Below are 20,404 nucleotides of genomic sequence, written 5' to 3' on the forward strand. Positions count from 1 at the left end.
GACACTAATTTAGCCTGATGTTAAGTTGCCGCGTGTCATAATAACTCGTATTTTTCTTGGAAGCGAGGCTTACGTTGGATACCAAGGGCTTGGCCTGCTTGACACCATGGACCACGACCAAATCACACGGCAATGAATCCGCTTGGCTGCATAAACGGGCAAAGTTCAATGTGATCTGGTTGAGAATTTCGGGCGATCGGCACGCATAATATGTATTGACTGAATACATAGCACCTTTGTACGAGTAATAAGAAGCAGGGTTTCCACCCGGAATGCAGCCTTACGCAGTTAAGCGATTACGACATTATCGCTTTTGCTCTAGCCTAAGATCCACATCTCGCTGTTTTAATATCTAAGCTCCTCTTTGCATTCTCTACTTAAATTATTTGTTCCCATACACTTGGCATTGGATACAAGTGAACTTCTAGAGGTTAAGATCCATCGATGTATTGGCTTCCTACTCTATTGTACTGGTGGGCTCTCCCCAGTTGCATTGCCCATCAAATTCCACGCGATGACCACGACTCATCCCCCCTAAACGAGGCCTTCGAAAAGAAGGCCAACTGGGCCTTAGAACATTTCAGGATCCCTGGGCTTGCAGTATCTGTAGTCCGCGGAGAAGATATCTTCGCCAATGTTAGTATACACGTCGCGATTTCAATACTAGTCGCCGTCTCTCACCTAGAAACGTAGGGCTACGGCGTATCTAATATGGAGACATCCAAACCAGTCACAGAACACACTCTGTTCGAAGGAGCCAGCACAACCAAAGCATTCACGGCAGCAGCAATGTCCCTTCTCGTAGATGACGACGAGAACTACCCTGATATCCAGTGGGACACGCCACTGTTTGAGATCCTACCGGAGTTTGCTCTTGAAGACCCATGGACCACGACACACGTCACACTTGAGGATATTCTCTCTCATCGCACAGGCTTACCACGCCATGACTGGATCGCCAACGCAAACATCACCATCCAGGAAGTTATTTCCAAACTGCGGTATGCGCCCTTAACAGCACCCGTTCGCACAACATGGCAATACACGAACCTCCTGTACATGACAGCCGGCTATATAATCGAGAAACAGACCGGCCAGCCACTGAAAGAGTTCCTTCGCAACCGAATCTGGCAACCTCTCAACATGACAGAGACTTATTTCACCCCCACTGATGCCCAAGAGGCAAACGAAGATATAGCCTATGGTTATTACGTCGACTCTGAACACCAATTCAAGGACGCAGGCTATCCATCCCCAAAGATTCTCCGTGGCGCGTCGGGCGTCCTCTCCTCCGCGACTGACTACGCAAAATGGCTCCGAGCCATGATCCATCGCAGGCCACCTCTTTCTCCGGCTGGACATTCCGCAGTCACAAGTGCACATAGCATTGTCCTTCCCACAGTAGCCCCGCCCTTTTCATCACCCATTCTGTACGGATTTGGTTGGAACCTGATGTCGTACAAAGGACACCCGGTGATTCAACACACCGGCGCGATATATGGTTTCGGATCCATGGTCATCTTCCTACCGGACGTGCAGCTCGGGATAACTATCTTAGGAAATAACTTGATGTCCACGAATGCAGTTGCGAGTGTGTTAGCCTACCACATCATCGACGAAGCCCTGAGTATTCCAGAGAAAGATAGATTCGACTGGGCTAAAGAGTACGCCCCCCCTTCCCTAACCTAATCATACCCTACATTCTGCCCAGACCTCCACTTACTAACAAGTCTCCAGAGCCGAGAAAGTCCTAAATGTTACAATAACCCCAGACCCACGAACCCTCTACCCAACGATCCCCAACCCACCCCTCCCCCCACCTCTACCTCTGGCCAGTATCACGGGTCTATACACCCATCCAGCCTACCCAACCCTAAACTTCACAGAGGACTGCTCGCAAAAATCCATCATCCCACCCCTAACAAATGCAACAAGTGTCCCTAGACTTTGCATGTTTTTCGTAAACCCCGCAGAACTCCCAGAGTCCCTCATCATGGAGATCGTGCATGTCTCTGGGGATGACTGGGTGTTTGGATCTGAATATGATGGGGTTGCGACATCGACGAAGGTTGAGGTCAAGGCTGGATCAGATGGAGTGGTTGAACGGCTTGGGATTGAGGCGGATGGGGCTATGGCGGCGTTAGGGGAGAAGATTTGGTGGATGAAGAGTGGTTGATTGGCCTTTGGGTTTATCTGAATGCTTTCATTGTGCTTATGTTGGGTTGTCTTTGTATAGGGTTTGTTTTGGGAGGGCAGGCTAAGGTACTTTGAACATATGCAGAGATGTAGATCCAGGATTGGCAGATAATGGGCCTTAGTTGATTATTGTTTTTTATTTCTGATGGTATCAACAGTATGTAATTACACAAATTTGCAAAGTTATGTGTACGAGTCAATCATGGCTCAGTATTCGTCGATAATAATCTCGCTGACTCGGTATCTTCCAACGCGGCCCTGCTATAGCTGTCGAATTTGAGCTCTCCAACGAGCGTCTTCACATTACTATTAAACGTCAGTATATGCAAAGGGTTAATCGGGAAAGATCCTACCTCAATAAATCCTTCAAAGTAAAACCCACCACCGACCTCAACACCTCCAGCGTTACAAACGCCGAAAAGGCCGGATCCTGCACATGGCGAATACTCAACAACTCACCATCAATCCTCTGCAAATGCCTTGCCAAGGGAAACGAATCACCGGTGGACAAATACGGAGGCAAAGGCTGGGCATTTGCCAGCGAAGCCGACAAATGGCAAAGAAGTGAGGTAACAGAATGAGAATGAAAATCGGCCGATTGTAACGCGATCGAGGCTAGCTGCGAGACCCATCGTTCTTCTGAGTCACGAGAGCTTTCCGATTCCCTGGACACGAGATTTAGATGCTGGGTTGTATGTGCCATCAGCGCCATGCTGGTTAGCATACGCTGGATCTCGGAGATAATGTGATCGTAGGTTGCTTTTGGGAATTTGCCGCCGATGGGGGGCTCATATGTACTGAAGTGACTGTGCGTGCGGAGCTGGTTTAAGAGCATCATTTCTTCTTTGAAGATTCTATGGCGCGAGCTTTCTAGCTTGTAGGATGCTGAGCAGGTGTCTTGGCCATTGCTTAGTTCGCCATTGAGCCACAGCTCGACGGTTGTGTGCATGCAACTGTAAAATTCGGCGAGGACGAATAGTGCTCGACCGACGGATTTTCGAAGTGTGGATTTCGCGGTGATCGGGTATGGGAAGATGACCCAGAAGAAGGAGATAGCGCATCCGGCGGCGACGGCAGCCAGCTTGTAAGGTCCGAAGAGGTAGATGGGGTAGTATGGCTGGCCGTTGGAGGTTGCGACTTCTATTCCTAGTTTGCGGACCTGGGTTGGTTAGCGATGTTGCGTATGCTCACGTAACATCGATAGCTTACCTGTAGTTCATATCCGACGATGACATTCAGGGTGACGATTGAGATGACCGAAGCGCCGAAGTATTGAGGGATGTTCACGTAGAAGTAGTACTATCGAGCACACGTGAGAAGTAGAGTGAGTTGAGTACGAATAAATCCTTACCTCAAATACATTGGCCAGATATAGAAATACAATGACTCCGGGGGTTTTCTGATCGACAATATACCAGACGATCAAACTCAAAACTAGCGAGACAGCGGTGGCTATAATACGAGTTACGAAGCCGAACATAGACTGTCCACTTGTCGGATTCATTCCGATCACAATGACAATCATAGCCCAGATGCATCTTTGGTGAATGAAGAAATTCTGCGTCTGGTGCAAAAACGCCAATATACCGACGGATAATGCAGCGGCCGCAACGCGAAACCCGAATATACTATACTCTGACTTGATAATATGCGAGATAAAGCGAATGATGGTGCTCGCTTTCTCCAGAAGATTGGCTGGAGGTAGATGTTCAGGATCAGGGAATCGGTCGGGCTCATCTTCTCCATGCAACGAGGAGTGATTCGCCTGAGAAGGCTGCCTGCCGTCGGAGCTACTTGATTCATCCTTCTCTGACTTTACGGATAGCCATCCTCGTATAGAGCTTTGCATGGGGAAGATCGGCCTGTTACTTTTCATGGTTCCGTCCGTAATCTTGCTATCCGCAAACTTCATTAGATCGAGCACTCCGCTGAGAAGGTTCTCCTGTAGATGGCCCATATATAGAATTAAGAAAAATTCCTGCCTAACATCGGAGTCAGGCACGACAACTTTGGAGTCAGTGGAAATATCGTCGACCTTCTCAGACGCCGAGAATGCTTCAAGGCTTGCCAAAGATCGTGGGAGCTCCTGGCGCCGTTCGAAGTACTTGATCCTTTCTTGTTCGAATCGAGACGTAAAGTCTGAATCAAGCGGACTGATTGCCTCGCCTTTGGACTCCTCATCGCCGCCTTCATTGCGCTTCTTCTCTAGTTGCTTAGGCTTAGCCAGCTCCAGTGCCAACAAAACATATTGTAGACCTGCTGTGGTTAGACGGGTCGCATCAACTAAACGGTCATGGAGAGTCTCCGAAACTTTCTCCATCTCTGATTGCTTCAGTGATTCGTCCTCAGGTTCACCAGCTGATCCCTTGCCAGTCACCGGTATTCCTTCGTTCTTGACAATCATATCCAGAACCTCTGGAAGCTGGGCCATTCCAGCCAGAGGCAACAGAATGCTTCGCAATAGCCCCCCTATCCTATTTAGATCGCTAGCTGATAGCTTTCCCCATGCAAACTCATCATTAGCATAGAACAGATCGGACTGTAGCTTTCCATGAAGGGCATGCAATTTCGTAATCGATGACGTTAGCTGTTTCTGCCGTGATTCTAGCTCAGATCTCGGATTATTCTCAGTATCGCGAACAGTCTGAGCAGTCCGCGTCCTATTTAACAGTCCTTGACCCCCGGTCAGTAGCTGAGGAGTACGCTCCACGAATGCGATCTGCGATTGCAGGACGGCATCAATGTGCGCTACATAGCCCCTTATGTCGTGGAAAACGTTACGTCGACTGGTGATGGGTAATATCAATAAGGATACACCTGTCGCGATGGCGAAACCGAGCATAAAGCCCTTCAACAGTCTTGAGACGAAGGCTAGACCCTCGGATACCGTTACGAAGGTGCCGGCTCGCGTGATAGTGACAGAAGCAAAGATCGAAAAGGCAACCATGGGATCCTGCAGCTCCATAGGGCGCCATGCACGGATGGTGTTAGCTACCCTGCTCTGGCATTAGTATATAACCTAGCACGGCTTTGTTAAGGTAGCCAAATGGCTCGTCATTTAATTCTTAATACGCATGAATGGAACACACAACGAACCATATCATGAAGATCAACCAAATAGCAGATACAGCACAGGCATCACTGTTGTAACCATTCTCGACGCTCTCACTGACATCCGAGGGGGTATTGTGTTCTCTTGCCTTGACAGCACAGTAGATTGTCAGACAGCAAAGGGAAGCTGAGACGCATGTTGATAATAGGTCGAAGAACATGATCTTCATGAACTTGGCGCGCGGGGTCAAAGCTTGCGACAATACCGATATGAGGGCGGATAAATAACCGATTGTCAACGTGATGTCCGCGACAGCATCGCTTTGGTGCCTGTAGCAAGTTAGCCATCGTGTTCGGTGCGCAGTGAAAGGTATATACGAACATTGCGATTACGATCGTCGGTGGTAATGCACCTTTCAACATCATGAGGAAGGACCGTGAGTCCAGCTGCAGACGTGATCTCCATGTTGACGGATTCAATATACTTGAGATAATTAGTGTTGCTCTAATTTACGGTGAGTGAGTGATGAGTATGCTTGCCTTAGGAGCTTAGATGGTTTGGAACTATTACTGTTCGTTTGAGGAGCCATGCTACTAGTTACAGCGGACTGCTAACGCACTCGCTCTGGTATGCCGCCACCGTCGTTGTATATGTCTCATGGAGGTTTGGATATGACAGAAAGAAAACTTTTCAATTCTAGATTTAGCTACCAATATCAAGAACTCTAAACAACCCGAATTAAAATCGGCGGCTGCAAGCGGATCGGGTTGCCGTGCCTGAAATCCATGACGCGTGCCGAGCTAAATGCCGACAGAAGGTTGAAAGTCCTTGCGCTGGAGATTGTCCTCTCCTTAAGAGCTTGTTCAGAATCAACATCCCGTCTACACAATTTCCCGGGATATATTTCCGGGTACTCAATATCACACGAATATCTACTGAATAGGAGCAAGATAATACAGGTTGTGATTCTCGTTATCGTGAAATGGGATACGCGCACGTGATGAATCAATTGGTTCTGGGAATTTCTCTCAATTATGGCACTAAGGGGAAGGGAATTAGCGAAAAGTCAAAAAATAAGAACAGACAAGTGGAAGATAATCGAGATCATACTAAACAAGAGCAATCGTACGTACTCCATACTCCATACTAAAGAATGCTTTCAAGAATAGCGATGATTATCATCGAAACTATTTGCGGGTGAAGTTTTTACCGTTCTAGGGAAGTGTTCACATGACAACCTGAAGGAGCCCTAATTTGGCTAAAACTGCCTTTTACGACTACATAGTACATGTGCACATTGAGAGGGGATACTCTTGCATCGCTTCATCATACTCCCATGTCAGTTTGGCTGGAGAGGATGCCGTGTAACTGTGCATGACAAATATTCTAGAGGCTTCCCCTGAGTAAGGGATGAAATCTGATTTCATAAAACCTGTGAATTGATACAACGTACTCTGCATTGTGAAGTGTCTACAGAACACAGGAGAACTGATCTAGCCAAGAGACTATCAATCAATAGGGCCAAAAAGGGAAAAGGTCTAGTGACTTTCATGTTACCGAACTAATGATTCATCGAGTGGGATCCTATCAGCCACAGTAGTGGGGAGTTGGTGGAGAGGGCTGAAGATCCCACTGGTCGAGAACAATCAGCTATTTGCCATTCCAACTTGAGTAACATACGTATATTCTGTTCGTTCGAACACTATGGAAAGAAATGGATGCCTAGTATCGGATCCTTTCTCAACATTCCGGAAATGTGATGGAATACTACGTTTATCTGGGAATGACTGCCTACGTAGTAGAGGGAGAGCATCATACTTTACCATGCAAGACGGAATCAGCATGACACAGCAGATAACGGGGGAACCCTGCTCATTTACCATACCATACCCGTACCTATGACATAATGGGCGGACCAGAACGGTCGCAATGCGTAATGGACGATACAACTGGAGCAGTCGGGGCTTCGGCGCATCTGCTCCGAGAACTGGTCTCTGAGCCCCTGACATCAATTCCACCAATCACCGTCAGAGATCGACATGGCAGAGTGAGGCGTCATTCCCCACTGACCTCTCTTGCCCTACTTTTTTCCCTTCCTTTTTTATTTAATATTTTTTTAGGAAAAAATAATTTAATTAATTATTATTTTTATCTTAGGTTCACCCTACAGGGAGAGCCATGAATGACAACAATGAACGCCCCCTTACATAGGCATCGAATGGAAAAACCCACCGTCATCGTGCGTAACTTGCACTTCTCAAAAGTTGGGAATTCACCGGTACAGCGTCAGGGCGGATTCGGGATGGATGATGACCGCAACCATGGAAGACGGAACTGGTTGCCATCTTACTGATAGATGACATCTCGGAGATAAGCCAATGACTATGACAGAATACCCGATCGTTCAAAACTGTCTCTCATAGGGCCGACTATGAACAACCGACGTGGCGCAGTGTCCTTTTCCCAACCATTCCAGCTGTGAAATTATTTTTAACGACTTTCTGGTCCATGGATCCAATTAGTTTCGCATTGCGATGATCATTCCGTCTTGGCAAACATCATTAGCTACTAAGCACTTGCCGCCAAGGGCCTCTTAAAACTGAGGCAAATCTCCGGGGAATCCCCTGAAGCTTGTCCGATTCTTTCCATTCCTCTGTTTCCATTTTCTGAATTTCTATTCAGCAATATCTGCAATTACTGCCTAGGGATTCTACCTAGTCCCCTGCCCCTGTGACCACCGATCTCTGGTCCTGAAATACATGCGTAAGTTGACCGTTGCTCCACTCCTTACTCCACTCTTATCTGCTTTGCCCGTTCTGGATAAGAGCTGGCCGCCAGCTTCAAAGCAGTCAATTTGCTCCCTCTACCCCCCACTGGGTCGAATATCATCTTTGGTGGCTTCTTGACTGACGATTTGATGCGACCTCCAGACCGGATTCAATCGTGGGCGAAAGCTCACGCGTCCTCTCGTGATTCTGCTCCTGAGACTCAAACTCCCTCTAGCACGCTCGGTCCCCAACCCACCGCTGGGGTGCCCACAACCTGCAAAGAACATGGACAAGTGACTGAACCCGCTGAGACCCTGGCAAGTCCAGGGTCGAATCCTGAAAAATCCGATGGGGAACAACAGTCTACCCCCAACCGAGGACTTTTTGTCCGTATGAAAGATGGCAGCATCCGGTTCGCCAGACATACGAAGCACGCCCTCTGTCACAGCTGGGTCAATGTTCTGCTCGTATTCGTGCCTGTTGGCATTGCCGTTAAGGCTGTCGGGTTAAGCCCGGCACTGATCTTTGCCATGAATGCCGTCGCCATCATTCCCCTGGCCGGTTTATTGAGCCATGCTACCGAATGTGTCGCTAGTCGTTTGGGAGACACCATCGGTGCTCTCATCAACGTCACTTTCGGAAATGCAGTAGAGCTAATTATCTTTATTATCGCGCTCGTCAAGGATGAAATTCGAGTGGTTCAGGCCTCCTTGTTAGGTTCCATTTTAGCAAACCTGCTGCTTATCATGGGAATGGCCTTCCTCCTGGGAGGTCTTCGTTTCCAGGAACAAATCTACAATAGCACTGTCACTCAAATGAGTGCATGCCTTCTCAGCTTGAGTGTCATGAGTTTGCTTTTGCCGACCGCTTTCCACGCCTCGTGGTCGGATAACGCAGCCGCTGATAAATATACCTTGAAAGTCAGCCGCGGAACTAGTGTGGTGTTGCTTCTGGTTTACGTCCTCTACATTGTCTTTCAACTCAAGTCTCACTCCTATCTATATGCCAGTATCCCACAGCAGATCATTGACGAGGAATCGCACCCTGGCGTTCTGGCCGATTTTATGAACCATTCTTCAGATTCCTCCAGCAGTTCGTCGGACGAATCCGACGATACGACTACCTCATGGACCACTGCTAAGCGTATCAAGAAAGCGATGAAATACCGCAGACATCGAAAATCGAGCACTAGCTCCAAGGGCACCGCTTCCACTCCATCGTTCCAGAAGCAGGCTCTGTCGGAAATGCCATCTACGGGAAGCAGCGAGACGCCCGACTCTGTTCATCGCTCAACATCGATCCCTACGGAGGACCCCGCATCCTGTGCTATTGATTTCGGTGACGATCCTCGCTACGAGGCAGACCATGATACGCACCAATTCGAACCCCATTTCCGGGACTTCGGTCAGGAGTCCAGTGCAGTGAAGCTTTCGAAGAAAGAACTCAAGGCCAAACGACGTGAGATGCGGAAGCAACAGAAACTTGCGGAAAAGGCAAATGAGGCGGCTGCGACGGACAATGCCACCAATGCCCGTCCATCCTTGAAGGCTTACTTGTCAGAACCTCCTCTGGAACCGAATGGATTACAGAAGGACCCACAGGACCTAGATTCTCCTAAGCGACGCTCACCATTCCGTCCTGCTATCCCATCCCTGTTGTCAAACACTGTGTTCTCGAACTCCCAAGCCCCGTACAACGTACGGGATGATCCATCTGGAAATCTCAACGGTCTCCGACGTACCAATTCTCTCCCGTCTCGAATCAATCGCCCTCCACCTGTCGGAAATGCGGTTCAATTCGCCCGTGGCGCTGCCAGAATACCCACTGCTGTCAACCCGCAGACGCTCCAACCGGCTCCGGAACATCAAGAACCGGAAATGTCACGCACCGCTGCGGTTGTCATGTTGCTTCTCTCTACTGGCTTGGTCGCTGTCTGTGCCGAATTTCTAGTGGATGCAATCCCCGAGATGATCGAAAGCTCATCTGTCAGTGAGGCCTTTATCGGTCTAATCATTCTCCCCATTGTTGGTAATGCCGCGGAACACGTTACTGCTGTTAGTGTGGCTACCAAGAACAAGATGGATTTGTCCATCGGTGTCTCCGTTGGTAGTAGTATTCAAATCGGTATGTTTTGTTGAATCTATTTTAAAAGAGATGTATAACTAACGCTCGACAGCCATTTTTGTCACCCCTCTGGTGGTCATTCTCGGCTGGTGCATGGACAAAGACATGTCCTTGTACTTCACTCTATTTGAGACCATTTCTCTTTTTGTCACTGCGTTTGTGGTGAACTTCTTAGTGTTGGATGGTCGCAGTAACTATCTGGAAGGCGCTCTTCTGATTGCCGCCTATGTGATTATTGGGTATGTTCATTAACCTCGTACTGCATGCTACTCCGTTCAAGACTAACCTTTCGTACAGTGTTGCTGCGTTTTTCTATCCCCCTGCTAGTCAATCTAGCGATGTTGCTACTGCTGGGCATTAGCTACACGCAATCTCCGACGGTTGATGCTAATGGATACCGTTGGAATAATCTCCTACTTTCTACCCCAATACGACGTTAAATGTAATAGTTATTATGTACCATGGTAGGAGAAACGGCTTGGATGAAACGGTACATACGTTTATTCTTCTCGGGCTGGATGGCACTACCAGAATGAATTATGGGTGTCCAAGCACCTTGCGGTTTCTGGGCATCTTTTTCTTCTACTTATACTAGTTATCTATCATTATAAGGGCTCTCTGTATCTGGTCTTCGGATTAGAGTTTACCACTTCACAACACAATTGTATAATTCCAGTCCACGGCCGTAGTCCTAGACTCATGAACACTATATACCCACCCATTCCAACAAGGTTTGACGATCAATCCTCCTGATGAATATCAACATGCACACCTTCGGGAAACTGTACTCCCTTCAGGTCATCAACGGAGACATTCTCCGGGGCGACAAATCTACGCATTATTAGTATGGATAGGTGGACTTAACAAAGACTTTAACATACGAAGTAGTATGTATAGGAGGCATGCTCTTCGTAGAGATGAATAAAGTCTGCTCCGTGGCTCCCTTCTCGGCGAATTTGTCTTTGGTCCTGTACTTCCGAATAAGCCTATCAAATGAAAGGTAGATTGAAGGTGTCGACGATCAAAAATACATTTGCTCCATGGTGCTTCCATGTTGCTGATATGCTTCGACCGAGTTGTAGCGGATTAGGATTGTCTGTGGGGATGTTAGTGTATTCTGATTTGGTGGGATGGTGGAATGAGTGGATGATGACTGACAAACCGGCGCATTTCTCCGTTTAATTTTGCTTCGTGAGAGTTTTATCTAGGCAATGTTTGTTTCTTTGTCTGTGTAGTGGAAATTATATGTAGATGGCGGGGTTCATGATTTAGGATGCGGCAAGGCTATGCTGATGACATCATCCATGGCTAGCGCCTGGATATCGCATGTCCAAATACTTCGGCTAGAGCTATACATTGGGATAAATCTCAGAACGATAAAGTCGCATCCAGGAATATACTCTCATTGTGGTCATAGGGGGCCTTTATTGAGTGTAAGCAGGTCCGCGTGTTGAATACATGTGCTAGTTTGCATATTTATATAGAGATTTATCATATAAAACGCACACAGATTCTAGGTAACAAACTGGAATACGCAGAAATAACAAGGTAAACGTCATGAGAAGCGACACAGTACTCCGAGCTTCAAGAAGACTTAAGTCCATCCACTTTCGGATAAACCAAGCCCGACCTTTCCAATGGCTTTCCCAGATTCAAGGATCCTATGTGCTTCTTTGATTCCTTCAAGATTCAATTGTAGCCGCCGGGTCAAGTGGCACTTAATCTTGCCTGCGTCAATATAAGCAGAAAGCTTTTCCAGCATTTCCCCTTGATCGGTCTCAACGCCATGGTACATCCTCGATCCAAGCCAACACCAGACGAAAGCTAGAGACTTAGACATAAACTGAGTGCCGTACATGTTCATATCGGCAGATTGAACGATAGAGCATACTTTCCCCATTGGCGCAATGATATCCGAACAAACCCTCAGGTACTGTGCCGTGGAATGGGTAATATAGACATATCTGTCTCAAGAATTAGCATACAACCGGTTCAAACAATGAGCAACTGCTCACTTGATAGGCACATCAAGCCGAAGCTCATCAATCTGCTTTTTCAAATCCTCCCGATGGTTGATAACATGCGTGGCACCCATTTTCTTCGTGAAATCAATCGTCTCCGGTCGCGATGCCGTGGTAATCACGACAGGTAAATCAAGTACCCATCGCGCGATTTGCGATGCCATGGCTCCTACACCACCGGCGCCATTAATTATCAGAATCCCGGCTTTTTCTCCCTTTTTGATCTCCAGTCGGTCTATTAAGGACTCATAAGCTGTTCCGTATGTCAGTGGCATCGCGGCAGCCTCGACAAAATCCAGTGATTTCGGTTTATGCCCGACGGTGACGTCCGAGACTAATTGGTATTCAGAGTACACTCCTTGTTTTGTCGGAGACGAGACATAGAAAACTTCGTCACCGGGCTTGAATCTGGTACATTCTGGGCCAACCTCTTCAACTATCCCGGCGCCGTCATATCCCATGATATGGAATGGGCGAGGAACGAATTTATAATAGTCTTGACACACTGGATTAGTGTATTATCCTGGCCATCAGGGAAGTGATAGTACCTGGTGCGTCATCATATGTTCCGTTCCTAACTTTGGTATCGATTGGATTGACAGCGGCAGCTTGTACCCTAACACGTTTGTGAGCTGACTTTCCGACCATAAGTGAGTACCTAGATAAATCTCACTTGATAAGCAGTTCCTTCCCCTGTGGCTTATCCGGCTTCGGAATCTTCCGACATGTCAAGTTGTCTATGGAGCCGTACTGTTCGACTCCGACGGCGTTCATGGCTGGTAGTTGCCGAAGAGACAATATATTCAAATTTTGACGGCTGCTAGAATGGGAATTGCGAAGGTCTGAAGTTGGAGATTCAGTTAGACCAAGGATTTAAGGGTGTATTGATATGGCGAGTGGTTTCTTGATCGGCTTACCGAATGATGTTATGATGATGTTACCCGAGATACTCCCAAGGTTCTACAACAACGCTCGGGTGATACTCAGCCTTTTGTTGAATTCTATGTTTATGATTTTTCCCTGCGAGTGACAATACGTAATTGTTGATACACTTAATACATAGAGAACAAGAATTCTAGGCTACTGTCCCGGCTTTCTTGACTAAATGCTAGGCGCAACATTGGTATAATTAGGGCAGTCTCGTTAGAATATCAAAGGCCCAGTGTACTATAATTGCGAATACAATAATGGCATGTAATGTAGAGTATAAAGGGTGGTATAGATTTTCCATAGTTCATAACAATACTAACAATTCTATTAATAATTTACAGCATGGAAGCATATGCTAACGCCTACATGCGTTACACTTGACGACCTAGGTAGAGCTAGCAAAACCGGCAGCACATTCCATGGCGAATCCAAAACATCGAGCATACCAGCCTTGCGACCAATGGCTAAGTTCCACACAATGAGGCGCGCCTGGAATCAGGCTTCCATCCACACGGGCACTGTTCTTAAAGGCCCGTACGCAGGTTTCAATTTCCTGTTCAGTAGCCACAAAGAATGGGTCATCCTCCACAAGAGCAAACATCACAGGTGCTAGAACATGCGCCGCCCACTTCTGCTTCCAGATAGGGAGCCACAGCGCCGCAAACTGTGATACTTCGGAGAGCGGGTATGGCGCGTTAAGGCGCTCACTATGCTCCAAAATCTCCGGGTCAAACGTCCCTGGTTTGAACATTATGTTGTCTTTTGCGCTCAGAGGGAAGAGTGCATAGTCATTGTCCACAGGAAGATGCGAAGGGGATCCATTAGTCGTAGGTAAGGACTGCTTGTTACCCATGCCACTTGCAATTAACCCCCCAAGAGGGTACAACGGCGTCTTATCTTGCGCATGTAAAACTGCAGTAACAATGCCTGGCATTACCCCTAAACTGTGGGATAATAGGACAATACAATTGCATTGGCTTGGCACGCCAATCTTGTGCCAGAGTGTGGGCAGGATTTGATGATGTAGCAAAAGACCGGACTGTACAAAAAAGTCGGACCCATCGGGAATAGGGAGAACAGAACTCGTTCCGCCATACGAAGGACGATCAATTGATACAAATGGCACTCCAAAAGCAACACTTGCTAAGGAGGCAGAACATTTGGGAATGGCGTCAAAGTAGCCATGGTCATAGCATCCTCCATGAAGACCCACGATCAAAGGACGGTATTTAAGAGACGCCGCTGAAGATGGTGGTATGGAATGCACACCTTTCACGGTGCCATTATTGGGAAGCGTGAATTGGAACGACTGCATGATATGTGAAGAGATTTTGGATGACCCGTTCAGGCAGCAGTTTTAGGGATAGCGAAAAGAAAAGGAAAGAGAGTGAAACACTACAGGTGAAAGGCCTCCATCACCGATTTTACCTATACTGTATATAAGCGGGCAGAGTTCGGCCTTAACCGGCCTTAAGGGAAGGAATTGCCTCCAAGGACTACGGGCCTACAGCGAACATTGTAAAAAACTAGTTCCTTCTACTTGGAAATTTCCACCAGCAGGAATGCGTCGAGAATCAACCGCTGACAGCAAGCTCTCGTGAAAAGAAAACGGGTCCAATGGATTCCACGGAGACCACAGTAATTTAACTCCGTTTGGAGTTCTATATACTGATTACAATTCGTCCGTAGGTTGACCTAGTGGAGAGTGTCGTAGCGGGTCTATAACCCAGAATTTCGCCGCCCGGACTTAGCCGGAAATAAGACTCTACGCTTCCACCGTTTACAAAAGTCTGGCCATCATATCTAGATGAACATCTGCACTGATATAATAGTCCGTTTTCTAAATTCATGTTATGCGAGTATAGTCACGGAAACTATACTTATGATCTCCCCTCCCTGGGTTCATCATATCAGCCATGTGTCCCCGAGACGCTGAAGTTCATTAATTCACTAGAGGCCCCAATGATGCCCGCCCAACTGTCGGGCAGATTATCAATGGCAAAAGTCTCAAAGACAAGTTAATCGGGCAGTCAAGACTCATCAGTGGTTACTCTCCAGGTATAGGGCCAATGCCCTGGAGGCACCTGGTTTGAGAGCGAAAGGTGATTTGCCCAGAACTACACCCGTTTCACTGAAATGATCTGTTAGTAATCTGCTATAAAAGTACTGTTGCAAATACAATACGGAGTAGACTGGTTTCTAATATCTTGGGCTGGGGATATTCTTTGACATTATTAGAAAGCTCTGGAAGGGTATTGAGTGCGGTTAGTGGCAATATATCCACTTCTACACAATCTATCTCACTGAGCACTGTTATTGAATAAAAAAATAGAAAAGAAAGATTGCGTCTTACGAACATGGCCAATATTCCAACATTTTCAACTGCTCATCCTCTACATGTTGCACCCTCTCATATTCCTAGTCACGACATCGAAGACCAAGACACTTTGTAGGAGCCCAAAGCAACACCGCGGACTGTGTCTTCAGCCGTATCGCACATCTGGACTGAAGTATCACGGGAGACGCACCCAATTTGAGCCTGCTGCCTTTCGCCAATGGCAGAGTGTTTTTTGCCGCGCTGCCACCGCCCGCAGGAATATCTTGAAAGATATCGTACAAGAATAGAAAGCCATAGTCTAGGTATCGCGCGCGCGCTAAAACAACGAGGCTGAGACGAGAGCTATCCGCAAAAGCTATTTAATGCTGATTCTCTCCGTTCGTAATTTTCATCTTTTTCTCTTCTTCCAATGTTCTTTTCCGAGTCTCCACTATCATATTTTCCTAAACTATGTCAGGCAACAATACCTGTGTGACGGTGCTTTCTTGTGCCGATAGTCCCCTCTCGACGACCGGGAGCATCATCGGAATTGTCACACTTGCATACGCAGTGTTTATTACGATTGTGTTCCAAGTGAAAGAGCGAATTGCTGTCGATGCGGAAATCGATAAGTTAATCGACCGCTTGAGAGGGGAGTCTAAATCTTTGGAACGAATCCAAGAGTTGGTGTTAATAGGGTCCAAAGACAGAATCCCCGAATCTGTCAGGTGCAGTTTGAGATTCACGCTACAAGAAGCTGTCGATATTATCAGAGATAGTGCATCACCACCATTATTAGCAGAGGCTGCCGATTGCGCATGGCTGCCATGGTCATTACGACGGCTGTTCAGAAGAAATTATTTTCTCCAGCAAAGAGACAAGGTGAACAGCGATCTCCAAACTGTTATAGAGATACGGGTGCAGGTTGAGGGAATATGCAGTAGTGCTTTAAATAGGTTGGTTAATTTCATGTTTCATGCCACGATTATTCTCGGTCTTGGCTCATGTTTTGATGTATCTGGTCTGGTCATCGAGGAGATCGAAAGGCAGAATGCGAAAATCAGTCAACTGCAGGATACGCTACGAACTCAGAACTCGATGCTTGAACAGATGTTGGGCGCTGTTTGCGTTGCTGTCCCTGGTATCCATGATGAGTGTGATAGGTGTTCGACCTTTTGAGTCTGAGGATTCCGATATACGTAAATATAACTTGCGTCCACCTAGTTGATCGGATCTACCTGGCCCTTGGGCTTAAAGCGCAGCATACGTTAGATCATCTGCAATCAAGACCTACTTGATAAACATTATTTTTTGGAGTTGATTCGAATTAACAGCGTGTGATTCATGGACTTGTCTTTCCAAGGTCCGTCAGTAAGTTAACTGCCGCTACTATGTATAGAACTTTCAACGCTTATTGTTTTACAAGACCAAACTATGGTGTGTCAGTACCCAGGACCTGATGTTGAGCAAAGGGAGAGCGATGGTATTTTGACTAATTTATACGTATGGCTTTGGTCTGGCACCTGAGGCCATTCCGACTGAAAAGCTGGCTTCTTAAATATAATGTAAATATGAAACGGTAATTTCATCCTATTAAATACTGTAATACATTCACAATAAAACTATATTGATGTCTGTCAAATACATTAAGCCACTAGGGCCTCGGTAATTGGCCCAGAAAAACAAAAACAGTTGTCAGGAAGGAAGCTGAGTGGTTGTAGTGGACATCATTGGCCTTCAATTGAGCCGTTGTGTTTCATAAACCAATTATCTCAGTCCATAGTGCATGTCATTGAAGATGTTCATCTCGTGCCCCCAATTGCCGTTCAACAATGTATTGAAGGGTTGGTTCACAAAGCTAGGCTCCATCACGGAAGGTGAGACAGAGCCGGGCATGGATATGCACCTGCCAACTAGTTCACAGCGTCCCCACGAACGTGAACCAAAGGTGTCACTAACTGTCGGGTACAGGTCTGTAATACCCGACGTAGTAAGACTGGTGGCTGGTGCATATACGTTGGGGATTTCTTGGGGCGGTTACGCAATGTAATATTATCTCTTTTTTGTGTTCTATATTGCTAAGGTTGGTGAGAATCTGGTTACGGTTTATGGACATTGTGTAGCTACGCGACGATATTTCTCACTTGACCAAAAGCCATTTGACATGATGGTCTAATTTGGTAGGTCAATATATTCAATAATTTGCAAGATAACAGAGTTCAAGCTCAGTTATATACATTCTTTTCCATCCAATCCATGATCAAATCCGCAATCTGGAGATTATTCTTATCCTGCATCATCATATGACTATTCCCGTAAATGCCCAGTTTCGGTAGCTCCGCCATAAAAGCCTTTCCCCCGGCAGCAGTGAGCCGATCCACAACAGTCTGACAGCCCTGAAGTGACTGTGGCCAGAGTTTGCGAGAAACCTTAGCTTGATCAAGGTAATCGCCATAAACAAACAATGTAGGGATTGTCGCCAGCACAGCTATCTCCTCGTCTGTGAGCGTGGGACATTGTCCCTCGATCGAAACGATGCCCTTGACAGCCGAAGAATTGTTCAGGGCTGCATAGAAGGGGAAGAACGCAGACTCCGAGTGTCCGACCAGCACCGCACCGTGTACCTTACTGGCTAAGCTCGCCAGGTTGGCGTATGTGGGATTCGAAACTGGTAGCAGGGCGTTCAGGTCGGGAATTACTTGCTTGGAGAGTTGTGCCATGGCCTCGATGGGAAATTGCAGGCCTGGGAAAACCTGGGGGTAAGTGTATCCGAAGCGGAAGAGATCCCAGGCACGCTCGCGACCGACAATCTCGACTTTCGGTAGGGCCGACGGGGCCACCTCTCCAAGCTGAACTTGATTGAAAATGGTCGGGTCAAAGCCGGAGCGAGCTCGAGACGTCTGATCGGGCACATAGACGGGGTGGCCTTTTCGCACAAGGTATTCGGCCCAACCCATGCGACCGTCGGGCGTATCCTGGTATGTTTTCCCGCTGAGGCAGCAGCCGTGGACAAGAATGTATGGGAGGTGGTTGGATCCATTCATCGGAATTTGATACTCCACGTACATTTGGTCCACCGAGATCCAGTCTTCCGCAGGATAATCAAATAAAGGGTTCGAGCGGTCACCGGTATTCACTAAAGTTTTCACTTCGCGACCACCCACGAAGAAGTCGCCCGCATCTTGTAAGATAAGAGGTCCGTTGCGGTGGCCTTCGATATGCAGGGATGCAGCCGCTGCTAGTGCAGCGGAAGCGATCACACACGCAATTCGTAACATGTGTAGAATAGCTTTAATCGAGATTTCATAGACCGGCAAAGATTCGTGAAAACAAGATCCCCTGCTTTGGGACTGTAATGAATATGGACCCTGACCTTTCGGCGATGAACTAGACGGTAGCTATCGGAATAGGAACGTGCGGCACACCCACCCGATAATCACCAGGCAACGTATTATACCACTAAGGCAAACAAAATTATCCAGGGTATGGGATAGACCAGGTACTTCACTGGGAATATAAGCCCTATCAACGCTAGCGGTCGATTCAATTCTTCCTCCTTCCATCCCTGTGATCGTGTTTCTATTTTTATCACCGCTAGAAGGTAATAATGTTACAAACCCCGCTTAGCTGCATATACGGGGGAGGTTGGGTGCCCTTATAAGCACTGGACATTACTAGCTCCTTGCTAATCCTTGTTAGACCGTCAGCACACTTGACCCTTTTGAGTAGATATTCCGATCTTAGTAGGTATACATCTGCTTATATAGGAATAGAAGGGAATTGGACGCAACCTGACCAATCTAGTACTTGAACTTCAGCTGAACTTCACTGTGTTATATTCAGGGGAAACCGAAAAGCCTAGTATCCTGTGATTTGCATAGTTTACTATTTCAAGCCTCAAGACTTTGAGAAGAGGTTGGTTTAAGGCGCAAACTCCAATTTCCTGGGAATATAAACACATCTGGTGTTAGCGATATCAAACACTGACGTCCCAACGTGAACGAGATACCCTCCTGTCCTAAAAACACAGTTCTCGCTTACTTCGTCATAATATGCGAAGTCACTTCGAGAGGGTTCCAGGACAATTTCTTTCGTCTCACCAGGGTCAACAGTCACCCGCTGAAATGTCAATAGCGTCTTCTAAGGATGGTCCAGGGAGGTACCGCGCAACAAATCCTTTCAACTCTACCACCACCACTGTCTGGCTGGGTGGGGGCGCGGACGATACACAGTTAAAAGCCTTTCTTGCATGGGGGTATGGAGCTGCGGCGATCCAGCTGGGTGAGGGCGGTCCAGTCGCGTATGCGTATTTACACCAGCCTGGACCCTGTGCTGTGCTAGCTACGGGCGTTCTGACGAGGTAGGATACGCTTGCTCTAGATAGGATGCTAGGATTCACCGAGAGTTTAGTCGGAGTTTTGCATTTTTTTGACGAGCTCTGTTGCCGGGTAAAGACCCCCGGTCTGGCTTGGAGGGGTTGTTGACTGAGGTGTCATATGGTGTCCTTCGGACCAGGGGTTGGCCAATTTGCCAGTCGCTCTTGACCAGGTGGGTAAAGTCAAACATTCGACCCGGGAGGGAATGTCGAAGATCCTCTAACGGACGTTTGTCATTTTGCACGCAACGCAAATCCGAAAGCGTAGGAAGGAGCTTGGCCAAGTTTCTCCCACAAACAAACTCCGCCACGGGATACGAGAAATGATTTAACATTGGCCGCGGGTTCCTGGTGTAGCCTAGGGCCTGCGAGCGCCTTTATTAGATAGTCACATAGCTAAGACCCCACAAGTAGAACAGTAGAACAATCGAACAATCAACAATTTCTTACTATTACAGTTGATTGGGTTCCCCGGAAACCCCACCCCGGAGCCGGGTCAGGACCCGGTCCTAGAATTTGGAGCCGAACCTGACCCGATGCCAACTCTAGTTAGAACAGTAATAGGATATATAAGTAACTCAAGGATATTCTAAATCATAGGTTGAGAATTATATAGGCCTT

General features: G+C 47.3%; 7 protein-coding genes across 7 annotated transcripts; 3 read left to right on the top strand and 4 right to left on the bottom strand.

Annotated features, from left to right (window-relative positions):
• The first annotated feature begins 256 nt into the window (after positions 1–256).
• On the top strand, positions 257–2,452 carry BDV38DRAFT_1749 (serine hydrolase domain-containing protein). The gene is made up of 2 exons (XM_032051990.1): positions 257–1,664; positions 1,738–2,452. Exons 1-2 carry the CDS (start codon positions 712–714, stop codon positions 2,174–2,176), a joined length of 1,392 nt encoding a protein of 463 aa, XP_031919739.1. The 5' UTR covers positions 257–711; the 3' UTR covers positions 2,177–2,452.
• BDV38DRAFT_276763 (uncharacterized protein) lies at positions 2,397–5,713 on the bottom strand (the record flags this gene model as incomplete). The annotated part of the gene is made up of 6 exons (XM_032058310.1): positions 2,397–2,502; positions 2,550–3,355; positions 3,406–3,495; positions 3,548–5,192; positions 5,293–5,577; positions 5,661–5,713. 6 exons carry the CDS (start codon positions 5,711–5,713, stop codon positions 2,397–2,399), a joined length of 2,985 nt encoding a protein of 994 aa, XP_031919740.1.
• Positions 5,714–7,809: 2,096 nt separating this feature from the next.
• BDV38DRAFT_1764 (putative membrane bound cation transporter) lies at positions 7,810–10,736 on the top strand. Its single transcript, XM_032052007.1, has 4 exons — positions 7,810–8,011; positions 8,179–10,140; positions 10,193–10,379; positions 10,438–10,736. The coding sequence occupies exons 1-4, from the start codon at positions 8,008–8,010 to the stop codon at positions 10,499–10,501; spliced, it is 2,217 nt and encodes a 738-aa protein (XP_031919741.1). The 5' UTR covers positions 7,810–8,007; the 3' UTR covers positions 10,502–10,736.
• A 144-nt stretch (positions 10,737–10,880) lies between these two features.
• Positions 10,881–12,935, bottom strand: BDV38DRAFT_276765 (zinc-binding alcohol dehydrogenase family protein; the record flags this gene model as incomplete). The annotated part of the gene is made up of 7 exons (XM_032058311.1): positions 10,881–10,971; positions 11,022–11,108; positions 11,172–11,236; positions 11,771–12,104; positions 12,156–12,657; positions 12,710–12,777; positions 12,835–12,935. 7 exons carry the CDS (start codon positions 12,933–12,935, stop codon positions 10,881–10,883), a joined length of 1,248 nt encoding a protein of 415 aa, XP_031919742.1.
• A 541-nt stretch (positions 12,936–13,476) lies between these two features.
• On the bottom strand, positions 13,477–14,025 carry BDV38DRAFT_276766 (uncharacterized protein; the record flags this gene model as incomplete). The annotated part of the gene is made up of 1 exon (XM_032058312.1): positions 13,477–14,025. One exon carries the CDS (start codon positions 14,023–14,025, stop codon positions 13,477–13,479), a length of 549 nt encoding a protein of 182 aa, XP_031919743.1.
• A 2,417-nt stretch (positions 14,026–16,442) lies between these two features.
• BDV38DRAFT_231921 (uncharacterized protein) lies at positions 16,443–16,668 on the top strand. Its single transcript, XM_032052980.1, has one exon. The coding sequence runs from the start codon at positions 16,460–16,462 to the stop codon at positions 16,634–16,636; it is 177 nt and encodes a 58-aa protein (XP_031919744.1). The 5' UTR covers positions 16,443–16,459; the 3' UTR covers positions 16,637–16,668.
• An 877-nt stretch (positions 16,669–17,545) lies between these two features.
• Positions 17,546–18,772, bottom strand: BDV38DRAFT_1804 (Alpha/Beta hydrolase protein). Its single transcript, XM_032052068.1, has one exon. The coding sequence runs from the start codon at positions 18,684–18,686 to the stop codon at positions 17,634–17,636; it is 1,053 nt and encodes a 350-aa protein (XP_031919745.1). The 5' UTR covers positions 18,687–18,772; the 3' UTR covers positions 17,546–17,633.
• Between the last annotated feature and the right edge of the window lie 1,632 nt (positions 18,773–20,404).

This window comes from Aspergillus pseudotamarii, assembly GCF_009193445.1.
Source record: "Aspergillus pseudotamarii strain CBS 117625 unplaced genomic scaffold BDV38scaffold_1, whole genome shotgun sequence".
NCBI classification, from domain to species: domain Eukaryota; kingdom Fungi; phylum Ascomycota; class Eurotiomycetes; order Eurotiales; family Aspergillaceae; genus Aspergillus; species Aspergillus pseudotamarii.

Bases quoted from the DNA above. Each gene is read 5' to 3' on its own strand.
- BDV38DRAFT_231921 (XM_032052980.1), top strand. From the start codon at position 16,460: ATGCGAAAATCAGTCAACTGCAGGATACGCTACGAACTCAGAACTCGA.
- BDV38DRAFT_1804 (XM_032052068.1), bottom strand. From the start codon at position 18,686: ATGTTACGAATTGCGTGTGTGATCGCTTCCGCTGCACTAGCAGCGGCT.
- BDV38DRAFT_1764 (XM_032052007.1), top strand. The intron at 10,141-10,192 runs GTATGTTTTGTT...AACGCTCGACAG, and splicing joins TGGTAGTAGTATTCAAATCG to CCATTTTTGTCACCCCTCTG. The intron at 10,380-10,437 runs GTATGTTCATTA...CCTTTCGTACAG, and splicing joins GCCGCCTATGTGATTATTGG to TGTTGCTGCGTTTTTCTATC.
- BDV38DRAFT_1749 (XM_032051990.1), top strand. From the start codon at position 712: ATGGAGACATCCAAACCAGTCACAGAACACACTCTGTTCGAAGGAGCC. The intron at 1,665-1,737 runs GTACGCCCCCCC...ACAAGTCTCCAG, and splicing joins AGATTCGACTGGGCTAAAGA to AGCCGAGAAAGTCCTAAATG.